The sequence below is a fragment of the Eptesicus fuscus genome, chromosome 18 (assembly GCF_027574615.1).
Source record: "Eptesicus fuscus isolate TK198812 chromosome 18, DD_ASM_mEF_20220401, whole genome shotgun sequence".
Taxonomy (NCBI): Eukaryota; Metazoa; Chordata; class Mammalia; order Chiroptera; family Vespertilionidae; genus Eptesicus; species Eptesicus fuscus.
Window position 1 is genome coordinate 1,508,004 of NC_072490.1, and position 21,690 is coordinate 1,529,693.

Below are 21,690 nucleotides of genomic sequence, written 5' to 3' on the forward strand. Positions count from 1 at the left end.
AGGGCAGCGGTCGCCAACCTTTCGGACCTCATGGACCCCCAGTGGTCCGCAGACCCCCGGCTGGCGACCGCTAGACCGCTCCTCTAGGGTAAGGCCCTGGTGGTCTAACATCAAGGTCACGAACCAGGCCTTGGAGTGAGGCTGGCCCCGACCCCACGTCCCTCCTGCCAGTTTCTGGCTGCTGTGACCAGGCCACGCCCCTCACGTCCACGTCTGTTTCCTCAGTGGCCACACACCACCCGCCTGCGGTGCCAGCCGAGCAGGCAGCCGCTCAGCAGCACCACACGCTCAGAGAGCCCGGTGCTCCTCTGGTGCCCAGGAGACTTTCCCTGCACCTTGAAGACAACTGGCTTCCTTTCCTGGGGGCGGCCCTCAGGCCTGTGAAACCCCCTCGCTGATGGTGGTCTGCCAACCTCCTCCCGGGGCACCCCCGTACAAGCCTTGGTTTCCAGGAAGGAGTTGGGGTCCGAGATGGACAGCCCTAGGCTGCGGCCCAGGATGAGCCTCGGGCCCGCCATTTGTAAGGTGAGGGAAGATGGCTCTGAGGAGGGGGCTGCCTGGACCAGTGGGAACAGAGCTAGGGTCGTGGGCGTGGTCGAGAACCATTCGTTTTAGAGTGACCGAGGAGTCACATGGCACATACAGGGAAGGAATGGCCTCTTTCGGGTAGTGCATTCCTCACTCAAAAACAAAACCAACAAAACCCTAAAAACCCTCTCCACCAAAGGCAAGTTAGCGAGCGAGAAGAAATAAGGAGACAGCAGGCAGGAGGCTGGGGCGCAGGCCAGCTTACACTCTAGCCCCGCCCCCCGGGCAAGGGACGGGCACAGAACTGCTACCAGGGCAACCCTGAAGCAGGAGTTGGGAGGGCCAGGGGACCAGCTGGGGTCGGAGTGTGCTGTCCCCACAGCAATGCGGAAACTCAGTCTCGGAGCTCACAGCATCGACCTGTCCCTCGCCACGGCACCAGCCCAGGGGCCAGGCCTGTGGCCCGGAGGAAGGATGAGACCCTCCCGGGACGACGTCCTGTCTTCCCCCGGCTCCTCCCACGCGGCGCCTGTTGCTGAGAAAGGCACCTCTCACAGCAGCCCCGCCTGTAGGACCACTGAATCGAAAAGGCCTCCTGATCAGGAAGCAACTGCTGGCAAAAGGCTGTGTTCACGCTGAGAACGATCTGGAATGTCTGGCTCTGAAGGCCCGGAGGTGCTCAGCACGGATGGCGGCCTGCAGTTCCCTGACACCCACCTCTGGCACCCAGGGGTGAGGGCAGAGCCACACGGGCCCCGACGGCCAGGATGCTGCTCTGGAGACGCGGAGAAGGGACACCTCTAGCTGTTTCTGGGCCCCGCAGCAGCCCCGCCGGGTACTCACACAAAAATGTCATCCCGAGGCATGATGTGGTTTAGCCCTTCGTCCATTTGGAAGATTTTGTGGAACCGGTGATTATACACATCTGTGACCACCATCTAAGGATCAACAGGAGCAGAGAGATTACAGGAGGGATTAAGAGCTCACCTGCTTCAAACCGAGGGACAAAGGAAAGACATGTGCGTCCAGAGCGCACCGTGAGCGACCCTGAGCACAGGGGCTGAGCCCGAGCAGGAGCGGCATGGCTGCACCAGCTGAAGGCATGCTGGCCACGTCTGACCGCGGGCCGCCCTGGGCTCGGCCCTACAGAGGCAGGGGCGGTGAGTGCGTGCTGACGGAGACTGGCAGTCACCCAGAAGCCTCTGGCGTGTTCTTGGGGCCGGAAGTGTCCAAGCCACCCTCAGCACAGGGCAAAACGGACCAAACCCCAAGCACAACTGCCTGGAACCAGCAGCGGTGCAAGGGGAGTGGGAGGAGCAAGGGCACTGCCCGGGGCTGGGAGCATCCGGGAAGCCGGGCCCTCATGCCAGGGGCGCTTCACTCTGCCCACCTCCAAACCAGGCCAGGTTCAGCAGAAGCCCAGCTCGGGCAGTGGTTCTAAACAGATTTCTGTCCAGAACATCCCAATGTCCCACAGACACACAGCGTTCGGGCAGGAAGGACTTCTGCCTCCTCTTATCATAAGGGAGGCACAGGAAGGGGGGGCAGAGGTGAGAGCGGAGCCCTCCTCCTGGCCTCGGACCGTGGCTAGTGCGACCCCAGTGGAGGAAAGCTGGTGTCCCCAGGCGGGTCTGGGAGGGATGGCTCAGCAGCAGTGTGCAGCCAGCAGGGCTAGGGTCCTGAGCATCCAGATGCAATCACACCCGTGCTAGCCAGTAAGAACCACCCCAAAGGGGCTTCCAGGCTGAACACAAACTCCAAAGGACGGAAGTGCCCGCACCAGCTGAGGGCACTGCCCGCCCTGCCTTACGTTTTCTGCAGCAACGCCAGACAGCCTGGAGAGCGCCTCACACAGGTCCGACACGGCGCCCATCAGCGGCACAGTCACGCGGTACTGCAAAGGCGAGATGGGGGGGGGGGGGTGAGGAAGAGGCAAGGGCGCTCCCCAAAGGGTGGGAGAGAAGCGGGAAGAGCACGCATTGGGGAGGGCAGGAAGTCTACAGTGAGGTCAGGGCCAGACAGGCGGCCAGCAGAGCCAACAGGCAGGGCTTCTGCCCCAGCGCCCGCCTCCCTGTCCAGACAGCACAGGCGCGGGGCCAGCTCTTTCCCTCGGAGCACGGCTTTATTTATTTATTGTTAATAAATTTCTTATTGATTTCAGGGGGCGGGGCGAGAGATAGAAACATCAATGATGAGAGAGAATCATTGACTGGCTGCCTCCTGCACGCCCCACACTGGGGATCGAACCTGCAACCTGGGCATGTGCTCTTGACCAGAATTGAACCCAGGACCCTTCAGTCTGCAGGCCAATGCTCTATCCACTGAGCCAAACCAGCCAGGGCAACACGGCTTTATTTTATTCTTAACTATGTATACTTCGAAGAACTATTAAAATTATACACCTGCCAACCAGCCCTCATGCATCCTTCCTTAGGGGTGAAGACACAGCACCCGGAGACCGCAGTGCAGGCACGCAGTGAGCCATCTGGCCGTGCGTTCCGGCCGAGCTCTCCTGGCTGCTGAGGGGGAACCGGACCAAGAAAGGGCCCTGCTTCCGAGGCCCAAACATTCCGATTCAAGGATCACCTGGCAGCTGAGCCAGGCTCCTGCAGCTGGTGAGTGCAGCCTGGGAAAGGCGGCAGAGAAGCCCTGAGAGACAGGGGTTACACGGAGGCCTGACAGAGGCTACGGGCTTCCCGTGCAGCTGATGAGCTTCTGCTGAGGGAGACGGGAGAGGCCCCACTCGGAGGGGCCAGGAGGGCGCCGCGGCTCTCACCTGCGCAGGCCTGCAGCGAGGGTCAGCGGGGACCAGGAAGACCTCCATAACGCGGTCCTTCTTCAAGGGCAGCGGGAGAGTCAGGTAACAGAATGGGTCAAAGGTCACAGAGACCTTAGCACACTCCGGGCAAACCAAGGTGGATTTGAAGAGGCCGTGGAAGGTGTCCACGATCACAGAGTCGTTCCGCAGCCGGTGGTTCTCCCAGGCCTCCTTCGCAACCACCTGGAGACAAGAGGAAGGATGAGCGCGACGCCAACAACACCCCCAGTCCTGGGGGCCCCCCAAGGCGGAGCCCGGCCGGCGTGTCCTCCCAGGCACCGGACGGTTGAGGATTGGCCTCCCGGTCATACCCAGGGTGCAGGTTGGATCCCTCATTGGGGTGCATGCAAGAGGCAAGCAATAGATGTTTCCCTCTCACATCAATGTGTTCCCTCCCCCACCTCCTTTCTAGAATCAATGAAAAACGTATCCTCAGGTGAAGATTAAAAAAAAAAAGCGGAGACAGACCATGAGGCAGTTTGTGCAGCCAAGAACCCGTCCAGGTCAGCCAGAGCGAGCACTGCTCAGCGGGCCCCGCTCACAGCACATGCCGGCTCCACGCCGTCACACGCTTAGTGCTGCCAGAGCAGCTGAGGAAGCCAGGCCTCTGCCTGTCCTCTGATGGGAGCCATGTGCTCCGAGAGCACTGTGGGCGCACGCACAGGCCTGACGGGGCGCGCACTGCCTGTGCACAGGGCTTCCCCGCTCCAAGTCCTTCAGGGAGGGGTGAGCTTCTAGGGGCTTTTCCTCCAAGAGGTAAATCTACGTCCAAGTATTCATACTGGCCCTTCCATGTGGCAGGGTAACTTACTAGTGTACACCAAGTCCCTTTTCACGGATCAGAGAAGCAAGGTCAGAGTGTGAGTGCCCAGTAATATCATAAAAACTGTTCTGACGATCACAGATGGACTCTAACGAGAGCAGTCACAATCTCAGGAGCCCACACCAAGGGCACTTTAGTCTCAGCGTGCCCCGTCTCTGCGTCACCAATGAAATGCCATCACACTGACTTCCATCTGAAGACGCCACGAGGGAGCAGCAGGAGAGACCTGCATTAACCCTCTCCGCTCTCTGACCTGGAATGCATTCTCTACCAGCAGCCACAGCCACACCACCAACGACAACAGACCACCAGGGCCTGGCACCAACACTCCACAGGACAAAGGCCTGCCCCTGCAGCTCGCACTAGCAGGAACGTTCCGGAAGACTGTGTTCAGTCTCCACGACGCACCGCGTCTGGCCGCCCATTGGCGTCCTGCAGCTCCAGGTAGGGCTTCTTCTTCACGCGGTTCAGGTCTTCGTGCAGCCCGTCCAGCAGGAAGGCGAGCAGCTCCTGGGAGTCCTGCTGCTGGTAGCCAGAAAACTGAGGGGCGAAGCGGCCCACCTGGGTCTACAACGAAGCAAGGGCATCAGAGGGCATAAGACACATGAGCCTTCTCATCAGCGGGGAGTCAGACCGGAAACTGTCACACAAAGTCGCTTGGCAGCCCTGGCCGGGTTGGCTTGGTGGTTAGAGTGTCCACCCGAGGACCGAAGGTTCTGGGTTCGATTCCCGGTCAAAGGCATGTACCTGGGATGCAGACCCAGTCCTGGCCTGGGCATGTACAGGAGGCAACTGATTGATATGTCTCTCTCACATGGATGTCTCTTTTTTCTCCCACCTCCCTCCCTTCCACACTCTCTAAAAATCAATGGGAAAATATCCTGGGGTGAGGATTATAAAAAGCAGAGAGAGAGAGAGGGGGGGGGGGGAGAACAGAAAGCTTTGCAGGGAGCTGGGACAGTAAGGGACATCTGACTGAATAGCCCAATTAATTCCTCAAGGGCCGAAAGGGGATGGCAGTTCTCACCAGAGAGAGGGCTTGGTCAGAAAGCCAGGGGGACAAGGGCTCTGGAACCTGGCCACCGCCCTAATGGGACAGCAAAGGTGGCACCCTGAGCAGCCACCTCCTCAGCACTGACATGAATGCCGCTCCAACCTCTCTGGCTCAGTCTCCGTAGGAGCCGGACAAAGGGCGCACACCGCCTGCTGCCTAACTGAGCACCGCGTGCCGTGCGCTGACCCACGCCGGCGATCCTCAGTGTGCTCCCTCCAGCGACGCCAGCCTCACCGGGCAGCGTGCTGGCGATGCCATGCCAGGCCCGCCCAGCCCTGCAGGAGCGAGATTCTGACGAGCCTGAAGCTGGAGAGCCACTGCTCTCCCTGTGCTACCAGCGGGGCCACTCACACATGTGCACGCAGACTGAATTAATTAAAATTAAACACGGTAACACATCCAGTGCCTCGTTCACCCTGACCACATGTCAAGTGCCTCGTGGCTCCCATGCCGACAGTGCAGAGAGATGTCCATCATCGAGGAATCGCCTCGCTCCCCAATCTCTCTGAATACTGCCTGTCAATCGTCTGTTTACATGAGCATCAGCCCAATGTGCTGTTACCCAATTCTAGTCTCTTTATGACTTACTATGTGAAAGGAAGTTAATTACATTTCCCAGGAATTAACATGACCGTGGGGATGAAAAGAATTAGTTTTCAATTCCAATGAACCATCTGAGAGTGTAACGTTCTCAGTGAACTAAGGTGCTATTCATTTTTCCTCCCGGAATAAAATCTGCCCATCTTTACCAGGTGCTTCAGGAAGGTTCCTGGAAGCCCAGCTGTGCAGGCAAAGAGCACTTCTCAGATTTCACAAGATGGAGGCAAGGCACCCCCCTCAGCAGGAAACACATTCAGGCGATGGGAAGACCAAGTTACTCCAAGCACCATCTCCTCCTCAATCTTCTTTTTTTTAAAGATATTTTTATTGATTTCAGAGGAAAGGAAGAGAGAGAGAAGAAGGAAGGGGGGGGAGGGGAAACATCGATGCGAGAGGATAATCAATCCGCTGCCTCCTGCACGCCCCACACGGGATCGAGCCCGCAGTCTGGGTATGTGCCCTGAGTGGTAATCGAAACACTGAGCCACACTGGCCAGGCCTCCCCAATCGTCTTTCACTGCCTCTCACATCACCTTCCAATAATGCCAACCCAATTCCTAACTCAGGAGGCTCAACTCAAAACACTGTGGGTATAGGTTCCAGGCTCAGAGAACTGGGAGCAGCCTGCAGATGATACTGGGACTGAACTTGAATTTTTGTGGTCCGGCTTACGCTGCTGACCATTTAAAGGTTGGTACCACAGAATACAGCATTCTGAGCAACCAGCTTCTAAATGGCTTCTCAAGTACCCCCAGCCCAGCGACAGGGCTGAGGCCACTTAATGTAAGTGCGCTAAATGGCTGACCAACAGGAAAGAAGGATCTGATCATGTGATGTTTCTAGTCTCAGATTGCATCTTTTTTTAAATATATTTCTATTGATTTCAGTGAGGAAGGGAGAGAGAGAGAGAGAGACAGAAACATCAATGATGAGAGAGAATCATAAATCAGCTGTCCTACACACCCCAGATCCTGCAACCCAGGCGTATGCTCTGACTGGGGATCGAACTGTGACTTCCTGGTTCTTAGGTCAACACTTAACCACTGGCTCACACTGGCCAGGCTCAGATTCCATCTTAATCTCAAAATGCAAGCAAAAGAAGGCCTCATCACAACATGAGACTAGTGCCCCCCCATGGGGACAGGGAGTACATACATCAACCGACCTTGAACATGCGAGGCGCCACGTGAGCGTCCCTTCCAGACCACATCTGCTTGATGAGCTCGGCGTAGGCCTCTGCGATTTCGCCCTTCATGCCCAGAGGGTTGTCTCTGTTGATCTCGGCCTCATACTCATCTTGGAGGAAGTAGTCCGTCAGGGGCGCAGTATTGCTCAAGCACTGAAAGAGAACGGGGTCGGAGCGGCCACCCTGCTGGAGAGCCCTCGCAGATACAGGCAAGCCCCGTTCTAAAGGGCCAACCAGGGCCAACGCCAGCCACAGGGAGTCCTCAGCCCGTTCCCCGGAAGGCTCACCCAGGAGGCACAGCCTCCCAGAAGGCCACGCTGGTGGGCACCTGGCAGCTGACCTCCCAGGGGATGGTCTCAGGCCACTCCTACCCAAGTCCACTCAGTGTCACAGACGGACGCGCTCTCCTTTACCTGCAAAGCGGAGTTCATGAAGCAGGTGTTCCCCAGGTTTCCGAGTCCACAGAGCCCGGGCTGTACGTGAGGCGATGGGGGCTCCTGACAATTATACGAAGCAGAGAAGCCAGAGCCACTGGAAAACACAACCCACGTCACCAATGAGAGCGAGCGCCACACACACGCCCTCAGGTGCCTCTCAGGGCTGTGCAGGGCCTCGAGTTGTCTGCTAACCCCACGATACAAGCTCTCTCTCCTCCCTCTGCGGCCCCAGCCCCCATCCCACGCCCGCCATTGGTGTGACAGGGGGCAGGTGGTCAGCACACCCCGAGGAGGAGAAATGCTACTTGCATCTCCCCTTTCAGGCTGTGGCAAAGGCTAACTCCGTCTTCCTCCCGAAGGCCAACTGCCGGTGACTTCAGGAAAGAACCCGTGGCCACCACGATCAAGAGCTCGCAGCTGCCACCACCCCCAGGCCCACTCAGTCTTGCCTGCGCCCGAGAGCGAGCCCGCCCGTGTGTGCTGAGGCCGAGGCTCCTGAATCGCGTACAGAAAGGATCGCGGCCATCCCGAGGGGAAAGGCGGGGCTCTCCCACAGCGCGTCACCCCTCAGAGCTCCTCTGCCACAGGCCAGCCCTTCCTTTCCCAGTGACCCCGTGACCCCCGTGACTTAGGCTGTGCGACAAGGCCAGCGGGTGGGAGAACAAGCAACGTAAGCCAGTGCTAGGCAGCACCCTCCATGTGAGCATGAAGTGGGGCAAGAAGCCACACGCAGCAGGTCCCAGTGGAGCCCTCGTCCCCTAGCTGAGTGCGGCAGCGAAGAGCTCAGAGGACTCGGGGGGAGCCGAGTGAACGGGCCTGCTCTTACCCCCTGCTGACACCGGAGCTGTGCATCCCAGAGGTGTTAGTGCGGTCACCATTTGCAATGGGAGAGGCAGACACAGAGGAATAGGGACTCGCTGACGATTTTGGAGAGGTAGTGAAATTTCTGCTAGGCGCAGTGCTTGATCTGGGAAAGAGAAGCAGAAACAATGCTACTGACTTTTAGCAAAAAGCAAGCCCTATTTAATGCCTTAGGTCTCTTCTCAAGAAATAAATGTCCTCTTGCCCGCTGCTGTGGCTCAGCGGCTGAGCATCAATCCATGAACCAGATCACAGTTGATTCTCCGTCAGGGCACCTGCCCGGCTTTCAGGCTGGATCTCCAGTAGGGGGCGTGAGGAGGCAGCCCATCAATAATTCTCTCCCATCATTTGATATTTCTCTCTCTCCCTTCCTCTCTCTAAAATCAATAAAAACATATTTAAATAAATAAATGTTCTCCATATTCAATTATTTAAATTGCAAAAAGCCTATTTTCAAGAAATTAATTGGCCATTCAACCACCTGGTCATATACTGAATCTTTCAGTAGGATAAACCACAAGTTTGATCTTCAGGGTTCAGTTTGATTTATAAATCATGAGCTTCCCTGAATTTTCAGAGTTAGTGAAAGATATGGAAAAATAGCACAGAGATGAATTACCCCAGAAATACTCGTCCCAAACTAAACAGCTGGCCCTAAGTACACCAGAACAGAAATGGCAATTTGCTTTCACTATGCAAGGGGGAATGCTTTGGTTTCTGCAAATTCACCAAATGTGAGGAGCCTATTTCAAACTCATCTTACCTAATAATAGACAAGCATGTAAATTGACCGTTCCTCTGCTGCACCCACAGCCAATCAGGAGTGAGTATGCAAATTAACCCACCAAAGATGGAGGGTTGATTTGCATATGTAGGCATGGAGCAGCCAAGCAGTACGCCTGCTATGGGGGGGGGGGGGGCCCGTGGGCGCACGGAGGGAGCTTCAGGAGTGGTGCTCTGGCTGGGAGCGAGGACTTGCAGGCTCCTGGGCAGCCGGGAGCGAAGCCAGGGGAAGGAAGGCCTATTCTTGCACGAATCTTTGTGCAACGGGCCTCTAGTATTTCAATACTTTTCACAGCATCTTATTTTAGATTTATTCCCACTTCCAGGTTAATTCAAGAATTGCCCCAAATAGTCAATAGATACCCATTTTATCAATTTTCTACTAAAACCCACATAAAAATATGCAGAAGGAAAGGGAGTCATTTTGCACTGTGTCAAAGTGTACAATGATGGCTCTCCTTCCAGATTTGGGGTTATTTTTAGATTACAGAAACTGATGAGAGCACCCAGTCACAGCATGCTGCCCAACTCATGGGACCTGGTGCCAGCCAGGGTTCCTGTGAGAAGAAAGCAAAATGTGGCAGCAGAGCTAAGGAGTGGTCCTGTCTGTGCCCTGGCAGCAGTGGGCAGAGGTCAGGAAGCCACCTGGGGGCCTAAAGGGAACTGAGTTCTGCTCAACACTCTGAAGTCACAGCGAGGGAGAGGGAGAGGGAGAGGGAGGGGGCGCCCAGCCTCTCACTCCCCGCCTTCTCTAACCTGACAACCACCAGCTGTGCTCACAGAGCCTTATCCTCGTGCTGCAAAGGAGTCCAAGAACTCAAGCCTGCTCGTGAAGGGAGACCCAGCAGAGCCACGGGCACTCTCTGCCACCACACAGGTGCCCAGGCACACGTTTCAGGTTTGTCCTCGGGATGCAGGCACCCAGCTCCTATGCCAGCAGGAAGTCCCCACCCAGGGCTGGTCTGATGGGGCAGCCTCCATTACCTCAGGGTGGAAACAGGTACCACAGGAGAGCTGAGTGCAAATTCTGACATACACGGCCTCACAGTGTGTGGTCTAACGCTCCCCTTTCTAGTAATTATTTACTGGTTATTCCCTTTAATTTTGTTTTTTTTTTTAATTTATTTTAGAGATGGAAGAAGGGAGAGACAGAGAGACAGAAACAGGGAGAGAAAAAGAGAGAAACATCGATGTGGGAGAGTTACATTAATTGGTTGGCTCCCATACACACTCTGACCAGTAATCAAACCTACAACCTAGGTGCATGTCCTGGTCAGGAATCGAACCCGTGGCCTTCCGGTATGTGGGATGACGCTCCAACCCACTGAGCTACACTGGCCAGGGCTATTCCCTTGAACTTCAAAGGGCAAAAATCCTTATAAGCCAATTACACATATCCAAGACCTGTCAATTTTCTGGTTGAAATGAAAGAAAGAAAAAACGCGCCCTAACCGGTTTGGCTCAGTGGATAGAGCATCGGCCTTTGGACTGAAAGGTCCCAGGTTCGATTCCGGTCAAGGGCATGTACCTTGGTTGCGGGCACATCCCCAGTAGGAGGTGTGCAGGAGGCAGCTGATCGATGTTTCTCTCTCACCGATGTTTCTGGCTCTCTATCCTTCTCCCTTCCTCTCTGTAAAAAATCAATAAAATATATTTTGAAAGAAAGAAAAAACGCAAAATTTTATTTGACATTTGATTAAAATGTTCTAGAAAATACTGTCAGTAATTTTCAAAGTAAATTCAGTTGAAAAAAAACCCAGTGATGAATATACATAAAGATACTGTTTGATTTGCTCAAAAATGTACATGATACAAAGTTCTTTTAAAACTACACCTTGACAAACAAATCAAAAGCAAGACCCGTGTGCAGAAAGTGACTTGTGTCTAGAAGATGCTTGGGCACAGTCCTTTGTCCTCAGGCCCTTCAAAGCACATGCGGGGGCACTGCAGCTGGGACCCAGGCACCCGTGAGCCACCTGACTCTCAGGTGTACATATCAGGTGAGGGGAGACCTCCCTCTCCGTGTGCGTCTCCTGCCACCAACACGCTGAGACACAGGCTACACCTCCCAGAAAGGATCCCTCTGCTCCCACAGGACACGCTGGCCAGCCTCTGGCCTCCCGGCCCTTTCTACCAGGTCTGTCCTGCTCCAATCCACGTCAGTCGGTCTCAATTACACGTCACGCGTGCCCTGAGCCCAGCGGGAGGCCCTGTGACACGCGCAGCCTGCACCCCTTGATCTGCTGCCCCGTTTGCTCTTCAGATGCCCTCCAGGCTGCACGCTGCTCGTAGGCTGAGCCCACCCTGAAGACTGGCCTCAGCATCCAGAGCCCAGCACGTGGCATTATCACTGCCTTCCCAGCGCCCTAAGCTGCGCCCCCCACACCTGCACTAGTCGCCCCCATGTGCGCGCTCACATCGCCGCTTCAGGAACACCGGCCCTTCCCCTCTGCGCAGGCAGCCCTTCAAAGGGGACTGCGAGTCGGTCGATCTGGCTCCGTGGTTGAGATCAACCCATAATCCATGATTCTCAAAGGAGCTACGAACCCATCACTATGCACCAGTCACTGTCCAAGGCCTGACTGAGGAAAGGGAGCAAAGACCAACACTGTGCCCTGACCATCAGAACAGACACTGCTCCCCACCCTACACCGTAAGAAAAGTCCACCCCTTCTCTCTGCCGCCTTCTTGGGCACGCACAGTCCCACACCCCCACCGGCACCTCCTGTGACAGAGGTGCCTGAGCCCTTGACAAAAACAAAGCCACCTCCGGCCTCCCTCACACCCCCTGCCAGCTTTCCCGGGACGGCTGCCCAGATGCTGCTCAGCAAAGGCCAGCGCCTGCAACCAGGACCACAGGCTCGGCTATAAAATCAAATGTATTTTCCATCTAAGAAGCATTTTTCTTAGCCTAAGTAACCGCCTTAGGAAGTGTCTCTCTTACACCCGTGTGCCCAGCCACCGGGAGAAACGTTCACTTACTTTGACTGCAGGGTCTGCCTCGGCCACGTGCCATCCTCATTTTGGGGCTCAATGACTAGCACCTGAGAGAAAAGGAGAGCCACGTGTGGAATGTGCGAACCACCTCACTTCGGACATGCTCAGAACCGAAGCTGCCTGGCCCCGCCCCCGCCCCCGCCCCCGGGCTGAGCTGCCTGCTGGGCCTGCTGGGCCCTCCTACCTGACCCTGGTACAGCCCGGCATCCTGGACGGTGTTGTCCAGCTTGCTCAGCTGCTCGTAGGTGTTGCTCATGTACTTGTTCCACAGCCGCGTTTCCCGCTCCGCAGGGATGTTGAACAGCTTCCGCATCTCCTTCTCGATGGTGGCTGGGGACGGGCCGGAGCACGGCTCAGAGCTGTCTCCAGAGGGCAGGCTACAGACCGCCCTGCCGGCCGGCGAATGCCCGCCCTCCCTTTTCCAAGGGCCCCGGGACGCTCCGGATCAAAAGTTCTGACTGACCTCAGGCCAAATCTCCCCTGGGCGGCCTCTTGCCTCAGGCCTGGACACGTTCCCTACGCTGTCCGCCTCCGATGACTAGGTCCCATTTATAGCACAGAGCAGCCCGGGAAGTGAGCACACTTCTCTCTGGAGCTGAGGCAGATCTGGTTTCAAACTCTCAGCTCTGTCACTTTCTCACTGAGACTGTTTAATTTCAAGTTACGCTAAGCTCTCTGAATCCGTGTTTCTTACTCCTTACCACCAGATGTCGGATGGGCAGGGACATGCCTGGTGTTCTGAGAAGATGACTCTCAGGCTTAGCTCCCCCAAGAACACCCTGGGGAGCAGCTCCCGGTCAGGACAGGTAACCACAACCCGAGATGACCCGGTGATAGGTCTGAAGAGGGCACCCCAGCTCCCCTCCCACCAGCACAATGCTCCGCACTCTCCCATGGGCGCTGGAGCCGGCCCGGCGCTCACCGATGGTGTCTGCCTTGCTGAAATGGCAGCTCAGCATGTTGGTGGGGTCGCTGTTCTCACAGAGCTTCAGTTCCAGCAGGTACACCTCCACCTTGCAGTGCTTGACAAACAGGCCGTACTCCACGACCTGGGGGAGAGGCACCGGTGAGGGCGGCCCTGCGCACCGCGCAGTCCCGGAAGCAGCATGGCTCCGCGGAGGCGAGGCAGAACGCCACAGGACAAGCGCTTTCCTCAAGGGGCCAGGAGAGCCAAGGTTCAGATTTTTAAAGCCACTGGCATCTGGCCTAGGAGTTAAAAAACGCTTCTCCACGCATTAGGGCCAACCAAGAGCACATGACGGAACCACAGCTAGCACCATCCCGCACAACGGGAGCCACTGTTGATCGCTGAGCGGGGGTCACGGTGCTTCCCTGGAGTCACGGGCGCCTGTCAGTCAGAGGACTAGAGACTGGATGAAGCCCTTGGCGGCACACTCGCCACACGGCAGCACTGGGCAGGAGGGGCCTTCTGCAGGAAGCTGGCCTGCACCTAACTTTGGATCCTTAACCCCTTTCCAGGTTCCAGGTTTCAAGCTGGAGAAAAAGAAGGGAGCTCTGGCCTCCTGACTCTCAGAAGCATGGCTTCGGGACGACAGCTCTTTCCCCCTCTGCTAAGGGGGGAACAGCACACCCGGCAGAGAGAGAGTCACCCAATGCCTACTGGCGCCTCAGCAGGCATGGCTCCTGAGGTTTCCCCTCTGGCAGGACAAGCCAACGCCAGGTGGGCGTCGGAGGGGGGTCTTCTCCTGAGTCCTGTCTGCCAGAGGGGTTACCAATCTGGGTTTTTGTCCCAGGGCCTGCCTTCCTTCAAGAGGCTATTCCTCTCTGGGTTATAAAAACCTGGTTTTTGAGATAGTCAACAGTGTGGCCAAAGACGCGGAGGCACAGGGGAAAAAGCAGAAGGGTCAGCAAGGCTGTGAGATAAACAAGCAGCAGTGCATTCCAGCATGCCCACGTGACCCAGGTGAACTTCCTCTCATACGGAATGTTCCCATGGCACCGCCGAGCACAGCCCACGCCACTGCAGCTTTGCAGTTGAAGGCCACTCACTGTAACATCCTGGGTGAGCACTCACTCCCTCATCCCCACTCACAGCCAGGTCCCTACAGAAGCAGAACAAAGGCCTCCGACACCTCCATCCACCACTCAGGCACCCCAGCCCCGCAGGCCCCGCCGCCAGTGCCCCGGGAGCAGGCAGACACTGACCAGCCCGTGCGATCATGCACGTACTCACTTTCCTGACGATGGGCTGCTGGCCTTCGACGCAGCCATACCAGTTCAGTAGCTTATTCCAGGCCTCAGTTGGGACCAATACATAGTCCAACTCATCAATTAAATGTTCTTTCAGGGTCTGACTCTCAGGATCTGAAAAAAGAAAACAGGTTATAATTCACTGCTCTTCTCCCCAGAAATGTTTGTTTTACATGATTCTTATGTCTTTTTCAGAAACCAGAAAAGTATTTCTAAGAACAGAAAAACTTACAAAATTCTGTCACTGGCCAGAATAGAGCAGACCTGACTATCCTTGGTCTCTAGCCATGTTTTCTGAACATTTTATGAGGAACTGGTATTCCTTCTAGGAGGTTAAAAGAGAAAAGCTCCAATTTACATTTCCAAAGAACTTCCATAATTAAAATGGCTAATATTATGAATATTTAACATAATATTCTGCATAGTGAAACTGCATTAAGGTCAGATATCATCTTCCCCTAAAGACTTACTAAGAAAGCAAACAGCCGAAACCGGTTTGGCTCAGTGGATAGAGCGTCGGCCTGCAGACTCAAGGGTCCCAGGTTCGATTCCGGTCAAGGGCATGTACCTTGGTTGCGGGCACATCCCCAGTAGGGGGTGTGCAGGAGGCAGCTGATCGATGTTTCTCTCTCATCGATGTTTCTAACTCTCTATCCCTCTCTCTTCCTCTCTGTAAAAAAATCAATAAAATATATTTAAAAAAAAAAAAAAGAAAGCAAACAAACAAGTCACTGAAGTTAAGTTTATTCACCAACAGTCACTGAGCACACGCAGTTTTCTTTATATATATATATATATATTTTTTTAATTGATTTCCGAGAGTAAGAGAGAGAGAAATATAGAAACATCTATGATGAGAGAGAAGTCAATAAAAACATTTTAAAAACATATTTTTAAAAAATGGTTAAGATGATAAATCTTATGTGTATTTTACTACAATTTAAAACAAAAAAGGGGGGGGGGGGGGCCTGGTTGGGTAGCTCAGTTGGTTAGAGACTGTCCTGATACGCCAGTTGGGGATTCGATCCCTGCACATATAAGAAGCAATCAATGAACGCAAAAAAAGTGAACAACAAATCAATGTTTCTCTCTAAAAACAACAACCCCCAATCAAGAAATTTCTTTTAAAAAAGTCCTCAGCGGTGAGCCAACCACTTTCCACAGCAGCTGTGGCTGAGTAAGAACACTGACAGACCACACACCTTTTCTGTTCACCAACAGAAGGGCGTCCAAGGGTTCCAAGAGATTCCTCCCAAAAACTGATACCCACCCGGCCGGTTTGGCTCAGTGGATAGAGGTCGGCCTGCGGACTGAAGGGTCCCGGGTTCGATTCCGATCAAGGGCACATGCCTGGGTTGCAGGCTCGATCCTCAGTGTGGGGTGTGCAGGAGGCAGCCAATCCATGATTCTCTCTCATCATTGATGTTTCTCTCTCCCTTCCCCTTCCTCTCGGAAATCAATAAAAATATGTATTTTTAAATTGATACCTAAACTTCAAACCTTTGCCTAATTTATAAATTAAAAACTGCCGAAACCGGTTTGGCTCAGTGGATAGAGCGTCGGCCTGCGGACTGAAAGGTCCCAGGTTCGATTCCGGTCAAGGGCATGTACCTTGGTTGCGGGCACATCCCCAGTAGGGGGTGTGCAGGAGGCAGCTGATTGATGTTTCTCTCTCATCAATGTTTCTAACTCTCTCTCCCTCTCTTTTCCTCTCTGTAAAAAAAAATCAATAAAATATATTAAAAAAAAAAAAAAAAACTGCCGAAACCGGTTTGGCTCAGTGTATGGAGCGTCGGTCTGCGGACTGAAGGGTCCCAGGTTCAATTCCGGTCAAGGGCATGTATCTTGGTTGCGGGCACATCCCCGGTGGGGGGTGTGCAGGAGGCAGCTAATCGATGTTTCTCTCTTATCGATGTTTCTAGCTCTCTATCCCTCTCCCTTCCTCTCTGTGGAAAATCAATAAAATATATTTTAAAAAAACACAAAAATTTATGAAAGGTCAAAGTTATTCACTTATTGTCTTATTTGGAAAGATACACCTTCTTCATTTCTCACACTAAGCACCATGCAGATCTGGCCACCCAAACTGTGCCAACAGCAGCCAGAGCCTTTACAGTGGGAAAGGAGCCCTGGTCAGGTAGCTCACTGGTTCTGGGTTTGATCCCCAGACAAGGCACATACTGGAATCAACTAATGAATGCATGGATGGGTGGAACAGTGAACTAATGTTTCTTTCTCTCCTTTCCCCCCTCTCTTTCTCTCTCTCTCTCTCAAATCAATCAAGGAACCAACAGCTTTCAGCATCATCAACCCCAAGTACAACAGTTCTATAGGGCTCTTCTCCCTGAGGTTCAGTGACAATTTTCCCAAATACGTCTTTCTTTTTTTTTTTTTTTTTATTTAAATATATTTTATTGATCTTTTACAGAGAGGAAGAGAGAGGGATAGATTTAGAAACATCGATGAGAGAGAAACATCGATCAGCTGCCTCTTGCACACCCCCTACTGGGGATGTGCCCGCAACTAAGGTACATGCCCTTGACCGGAATCGAACCTGGGACCCTTCAGTCCGCAGGCCGACGCTCTACCCACTGAGCCAAACCGGTTTTGGCAATACGTCTTTCTTATGATGCTGTAGTGCCAATGTAGAAAACTTAACTGGAATTTTCAATGCAGTTCACTAGTTTCATTTAAAACTGGACCAGTTCAAGGGCATCATGCAAAAAATCACACGGGTTTGAAATGAAGATTTAGCCTCTACAACTGTCTTCAACAGAGAGGCAAGTAAGGAAGAAAGATGAGAGCACGTACGTCGAAGCAGAGGCGTCCATCTGATGTCTAGCGGGAGCACGGGGAGAATGAGAGAAGGGTGCTCTGTAGACAGCACCAGCCAGGATATGCTCTACCCTCAACTTCCCACACTTTCAAGAGCCCCTTCCAAGTCACTCCCATGAGCACAGGTGGAAGGCAGGCAGACAGGGACTGGCAAGTGACTGAGAGCCTGGGAAGGAAGGGGTTACCCTCATTTGCCCTAGACAGGTCATTCCTGCACTGTCAGTGTTACCGAGTTTAAACGGAATGTACTTCTCACTTCCCAAGTACACAGCAAGTATTTCAAGCCAAAGCCAAATTGGGGGACCACAAACGGAATGTTTGTCCTTAGATGAAGGTCATGTAGCACACCTTCCCAGAGCCCCGCCAGCTCTAGGATCTCATCACTATTACTATTAGAAGCCGGATGAGTTCCCCTTTAGCCCTGGTTGGGTAGGTCAGGTGGTTGGAGCATCGTCCTGATACGCCAAGGTTGCAGGTTTGATCCCCAATCAGGGCACATACAAGAAGAACCAACGAATGCATAAGTGGGTGGAAAACAAATCAATGTTTTTCTTTCTCTCTCTCTCTCTTTTTTTTTAATATATACTTTTTAAATTATTATTACTTCAAACGAAAGAAAAAGAAAAACAAAAAAAAAAAGAAAAAAAAAGAAAAAATAAAAAGACAAAAAATAAAAAAAAAAGAACAAAAAAAGAAAAAAAGAAGAAAGAAAAAATAAATAAATAAATAAATTATTATTACTTCAGAGAGGAAGGAAGAGGGAGAGAGACAGAAACATCAATGATGAGAGAGAATCACCCATCAACCACCCTCCACACATCCCCAACTGGGGATCTCTCCCTTCTCTAAAAAAAAAAGATCAATAAATTTAAAGAAAAAGAAAAAGCATTCTCCTTTTAAAAAAAGAGAAAAAAGGACGAAGTGCAGACATTTTTGCAATGATCCCCTGAGGCAGCTTCATGGTAAAAAGCCATTCTGTGACCCACTTCAGGAAACAAAGCACGTGGCATTGTTTATTATGTAACTCAGACTCCCCTCAATGAGGCGTGAGCCGAAGCACTGCTCATTTTTAAAAGCACCCAGGTTATTAGTACGAGGTCCCTGATCATTGCCTGCCTTCCGGCTGCCCTGATTCTGGGCACAGGAGAAGGTGCCTCTGTCCTGCCTGCAAGGGCGTCTAACGCCGGGCAGCACAAAGCCGAGGGAAGGCTGCCGGCCATCTCTGTGCAGATCCAGGTGCCAGCTAAGCTCAGGCGAGTCGTCCATCACTTTTTCAATCCAGTAGCTTCATCCATTAGGAGGAGAATTGGATCAGAACTCAGCTGACTCCCCACCTCTCCTCATACTACCTCTGTAACAAGCAGCCATCACAAAAATGCTTGATGACCATCGACGGGTCTAAACTTGTTCCACAGTTAAGGTAACAAAGAAAATTCTGGTTCTCAAATTTCAGATTCCAGATGTAATTTCAAAATACCGTTTCTTTCTATTCCATATACTAACCTAAAATCTCTAGCAGGGCTTTGCACAGTGGCAGTATCCTAGCCAATGGGGTTTATCCGAGGCACGATTATTGCTAATTGAAAAAAGTTAATAAAAATGAAATAAAATCTCTAGCAAAACTAGCTTGCAAAAAAAAAAAAGAGAGAGAGAGATTTTAAATACTAGAAGCATGCTCTTGTTAGAAGCAGTTAGTTGAGGATGAAATAACTTAGCTTCTCCCTGAGGGTCTGTGAAGACCTACTATAGACACAAATAGAAGACACTGTACCCCCTCACAGGAGGAGCGTCAGGTTCACACTGTCCGTGTTACACATAAACATGACCCCAGGCCACTGCCCAAATGACACCAGTTAGAAAAGCAACAGGAGCTCGGCTGGTGTGGCTCAGTGGATTGAGCGTCGCCCAATAGACCAAGAGGTCCTGGGTTCGATTCCCGGTCAGGGTACATGCCCAGGTTTCGGGCTCCATCCACAATAGGGGGCGTGCAGGAAGCAGCCGATTGATGTGTCTCCCTTATTAGTGTTCTCTCTCCCCCTCTCCCTTCCTTTTTATCTAAAAGTCAATTTAAAAAGAAAGAAAAGCAACAGGAGTGATCTCCCTCCCGGGAGCACACCCACACTCTGCCTCCCTCTCAGGCGAGCAGCCCCTAAACTCTCATAAGGGTCCCCACGAGACTTGCAACCAGGGGAGCAATGGCAGTGGCAGCCTGTCCTGGGCCGACTCCCTGAACCGGTCTCCAAGGCCCCTTGTCTCTGACTTCCCAGTGAGGCATCAGCCCCGCCTGGGCTCCTCTCTTCCCTGTACCATTTCCAGAGTCAAAGCAGCCCTGCCCAGGCTCTGCTGCTGCCGCTTCTACCGTAAGCACGTCCTTCGTCCCTGTCCCCAGCTTTAACAAATGTACTGTCAAAACAGAAAGAAAAAAGAAAGGAAAGAAAAGCAACAGGATACTGTACCTGAGAAGAGTCCGGAGTTATCTATCGGGCCAGGAAACATGTTGTGTTCGCCCACATTGTACATATCCCAGCTGTCAAAGCCCACATACTTCTTCCACTGTTTGAACCACCGGTTGTCAATGAGATACCTAGAGAGAGACAAAAGTTTACTGCACCAGAAGAGCTGAGGTTGTACGTTTCTGCAGCTGATCCCTTAATTTTTTTTACGGTCTTTCCATTTGAGGAACAAGCCAATCCCCACTAAAAAAATAAATTCTCAAACAGGAGTAGGGCCAGGCCCCACACAGCAGAGAGATAATTGGTACTATCCATTAAGTGAAATGATTGTTGAAAGAGTGAATATATGAAAGGAGGGAAATGATTGGTTTCAAAAGGCCTATTTAAAGGAAATATTTCTATAGGTAAAATCTTGTTTGCTAATGATCAAGTCACTAATTTCATAATGATTTTATAGAGGTTCTTATCCAGTTAGACAATCTGGTTACACTGCTTTGCTTGACACAAATGGCATTAAACTAATTTTCTTTCTGAAAGTGGCGTAATAACATCCCGCACTTGGGAAGTCCTTTGAGACTTTTTTTAAGAGTGTGTATGTCTGTATATGTGTAGACATACACACACACACACATACACAAACAAGAGAGTCTAGGTACATTTACCTTGCCAAAAAGCAAGTTGATCTGGTTATATTTTAAAAGTACCCCTGTGCTGTTTCACAAATAAGACAGAAGGAGAGGAAAACATCTGTGATTAAACAAAGCACATTCATATTGGTGGGCCCTTCAAGCTTTATTTATGGCCGGAAGGATCCATAAATACATCCAGATCTCTAAAATGCTCTTTTCCCTCCAAGTGCTGTGTGAGTTTAGTCTCTCTCAAACTTCCTCTGCTTCTGCTGAGCATTCTTCAGAAATCACCCCTACGCAGGTAACTTCTGGAAGTGACTCTGCTGCCCTGGCCACTGCGGCTCGCTTGGCTGGAGAGCCATCCTGTTCACCAAAAGGTGGCGGGTCCCATTCCCCCGCGGGGCACAGAGCCAGGCTGCCCGGTCAGGGCCCATGCAGGGGGCAGCCGATCGGTGTCTCTCTCTCACACCGGCGTTTCTCTCTCTCTCTCAACCCTTCCTTTCTCTAAAACCAATAATAATAATAAAAAATGTAAGTGCCTCCGCTTGCCCTGTCTTTCAAGAACACTAGAGCCGTAAGTGAATTCCTGCTAATGCCAACGTCTCTCTCCTCCCCACTCAACCCCGGTTCCTGGAGGGCCGCCCGCAGCGCCGGCCGGGTTCTGCTCCCACAGTAACACCACCCAGACACCGCTTCCCTCGTGGAGGTGCCGTCCCTTCCACCACACAATTTCTTCGGGGCTCCTGCCCGGCCTGCTCTTCTAAACGCCGGGCGTTTCGTCGCCGTCTTATCTAGGCTCACAATGGTTTTTGGCATTTGCTACTAAAATCATCTGGAGCTCGCAGGCATTGGCTCGGCTTCTGACCTTGACATCTGCTCTGCAGTTTACAAGTTACAAAGTATCTCCTCCTGATCTCCGCTCAGCCCGCGGGGGCGGGGGCGGGGGCGGGGGCCGGGGGCGCTCCGAAGAGGCAGGCCCGGTCGGTGAGGTGTGGACGCCTTCCCCCAAGGTCACTCCGCGAGTCCGCCGGGGAACAGGGCCCTCCTCACCCTGAAGGTCCCCAGAGCTCTCACTCCCCCTCTCCCCGTCCGGCAGCCCTCTCCCCGCCGGGCCCGCCCCCTGGGGTCCCGAGAGCCGGGACGACCTCCAGCCCCGCCCACGCTTCCCCCAGAAGTGACCTCAGGGTCCCTCTCCCGAGGGGCCGGGGTCAGGCCGCTCTCCTCAGGACCGCCAGCATCGCCCCCGCCGGGCCCCTGCCCGAGCCGAGAAAGAGGGGCCCGGCCTGAGCGCCAGGGACGGACCCCTGACCCCACGCGGCGGCAAGGGATGCCCGGCGCTCACCACTGCGCCCCTCGCTGGAGCGTGGTCCTCAGCAAGGCCCCGAGTTCGGATTTCTGGGTCTCCGCATCTGGTCGCTCACCGGAGCCTCCGCCTTCCGCCATCTCGTCCGCGGCCCCGGCCCAGCCGACCCGGA

At 53.2% G+C, this 21,690-nt stretch overlaps 1 protein-coding gene and 1 pseudogene across 3 annotated transcripts in view; one reads left to right on the top strand and one right to left on the bottom strand.

The window, feature by feature from the left end:
* USP4 (ubiquitin specific peptidase 4) overlaps nucleotides 1-21,690 on the bottom strand; it is a 30,128-nt gene extending 8,438 nt beyond the window's left edge. Inside the window, exons 1-13 of one of the 3 annotated variants that reach the window (XM_008155678.3) lie at nucleotides 21,558-21,690; nucleotides 19,590-19,717; nucleotides 14,282-14,412; nucleotides 13,010-13,136; nucleotides 12,272-12,417; nucleotides 12,073-12,134; nucleotides 8,273-8,413; nucleotides 7,423-7,540; nucleotides 6,989-7,162; nucleotides 4,578-4,736; nucleotides 3,305-3,529; nucleotides 2,339-2,422; nucleotides 1,372-1,466 (exon numbers count right to left, since the gene is read on the bottom strand). In XM_008155678.3, the coding sequence (XP_008153900.2) occupies nucleotides 1,372-1,466; nucleotides 2,339-2,422; nucleotides 3,305-3,529; nucleotides 4,578-4,736; nucleotides 6,989-7,162; nucleotides 7,423-7,540; nucleotides 8,273-8,413; nucleotides 12,073-12,134; nucleotides 12,272-12,417; nucleotides 13,010-13,136; nucleotides 14,282-14,412; nucleotides 19,590-19,717; nucleotides 21,558-21,658 (1,691 nt within the window). In that variant the 5' untranslated portion in view covers nucleotides 21,659-21,690. Of the gene's footprint in view, nucleotides 1-1,371; nucleotides 1,467-2,338; nucleotides 2,423-3,304; nucleotides 3,530-4,577; nucleotides 4,737-6,988; nucleotides 7,163-7,422; nucleotides 7,541-8,272; nucleotides 8,414-12,072; nucleotides 12,135-12,271; nucleotides 12,418-13,009; nucleotides 13,137-14,277; nucleotides 14,413-19,589; nucleotides 19,718-21,557 lie in introns of those variants that run through there. The other 2 variants (XM_008155695.3, XR_008558843.1) reach the window with 2 other exon arrangements.
* On the top strand, nucleotides 18,653-18,814 carry LOC114228616 (U4 spliceosomal RNA; annotated as a pseudogene).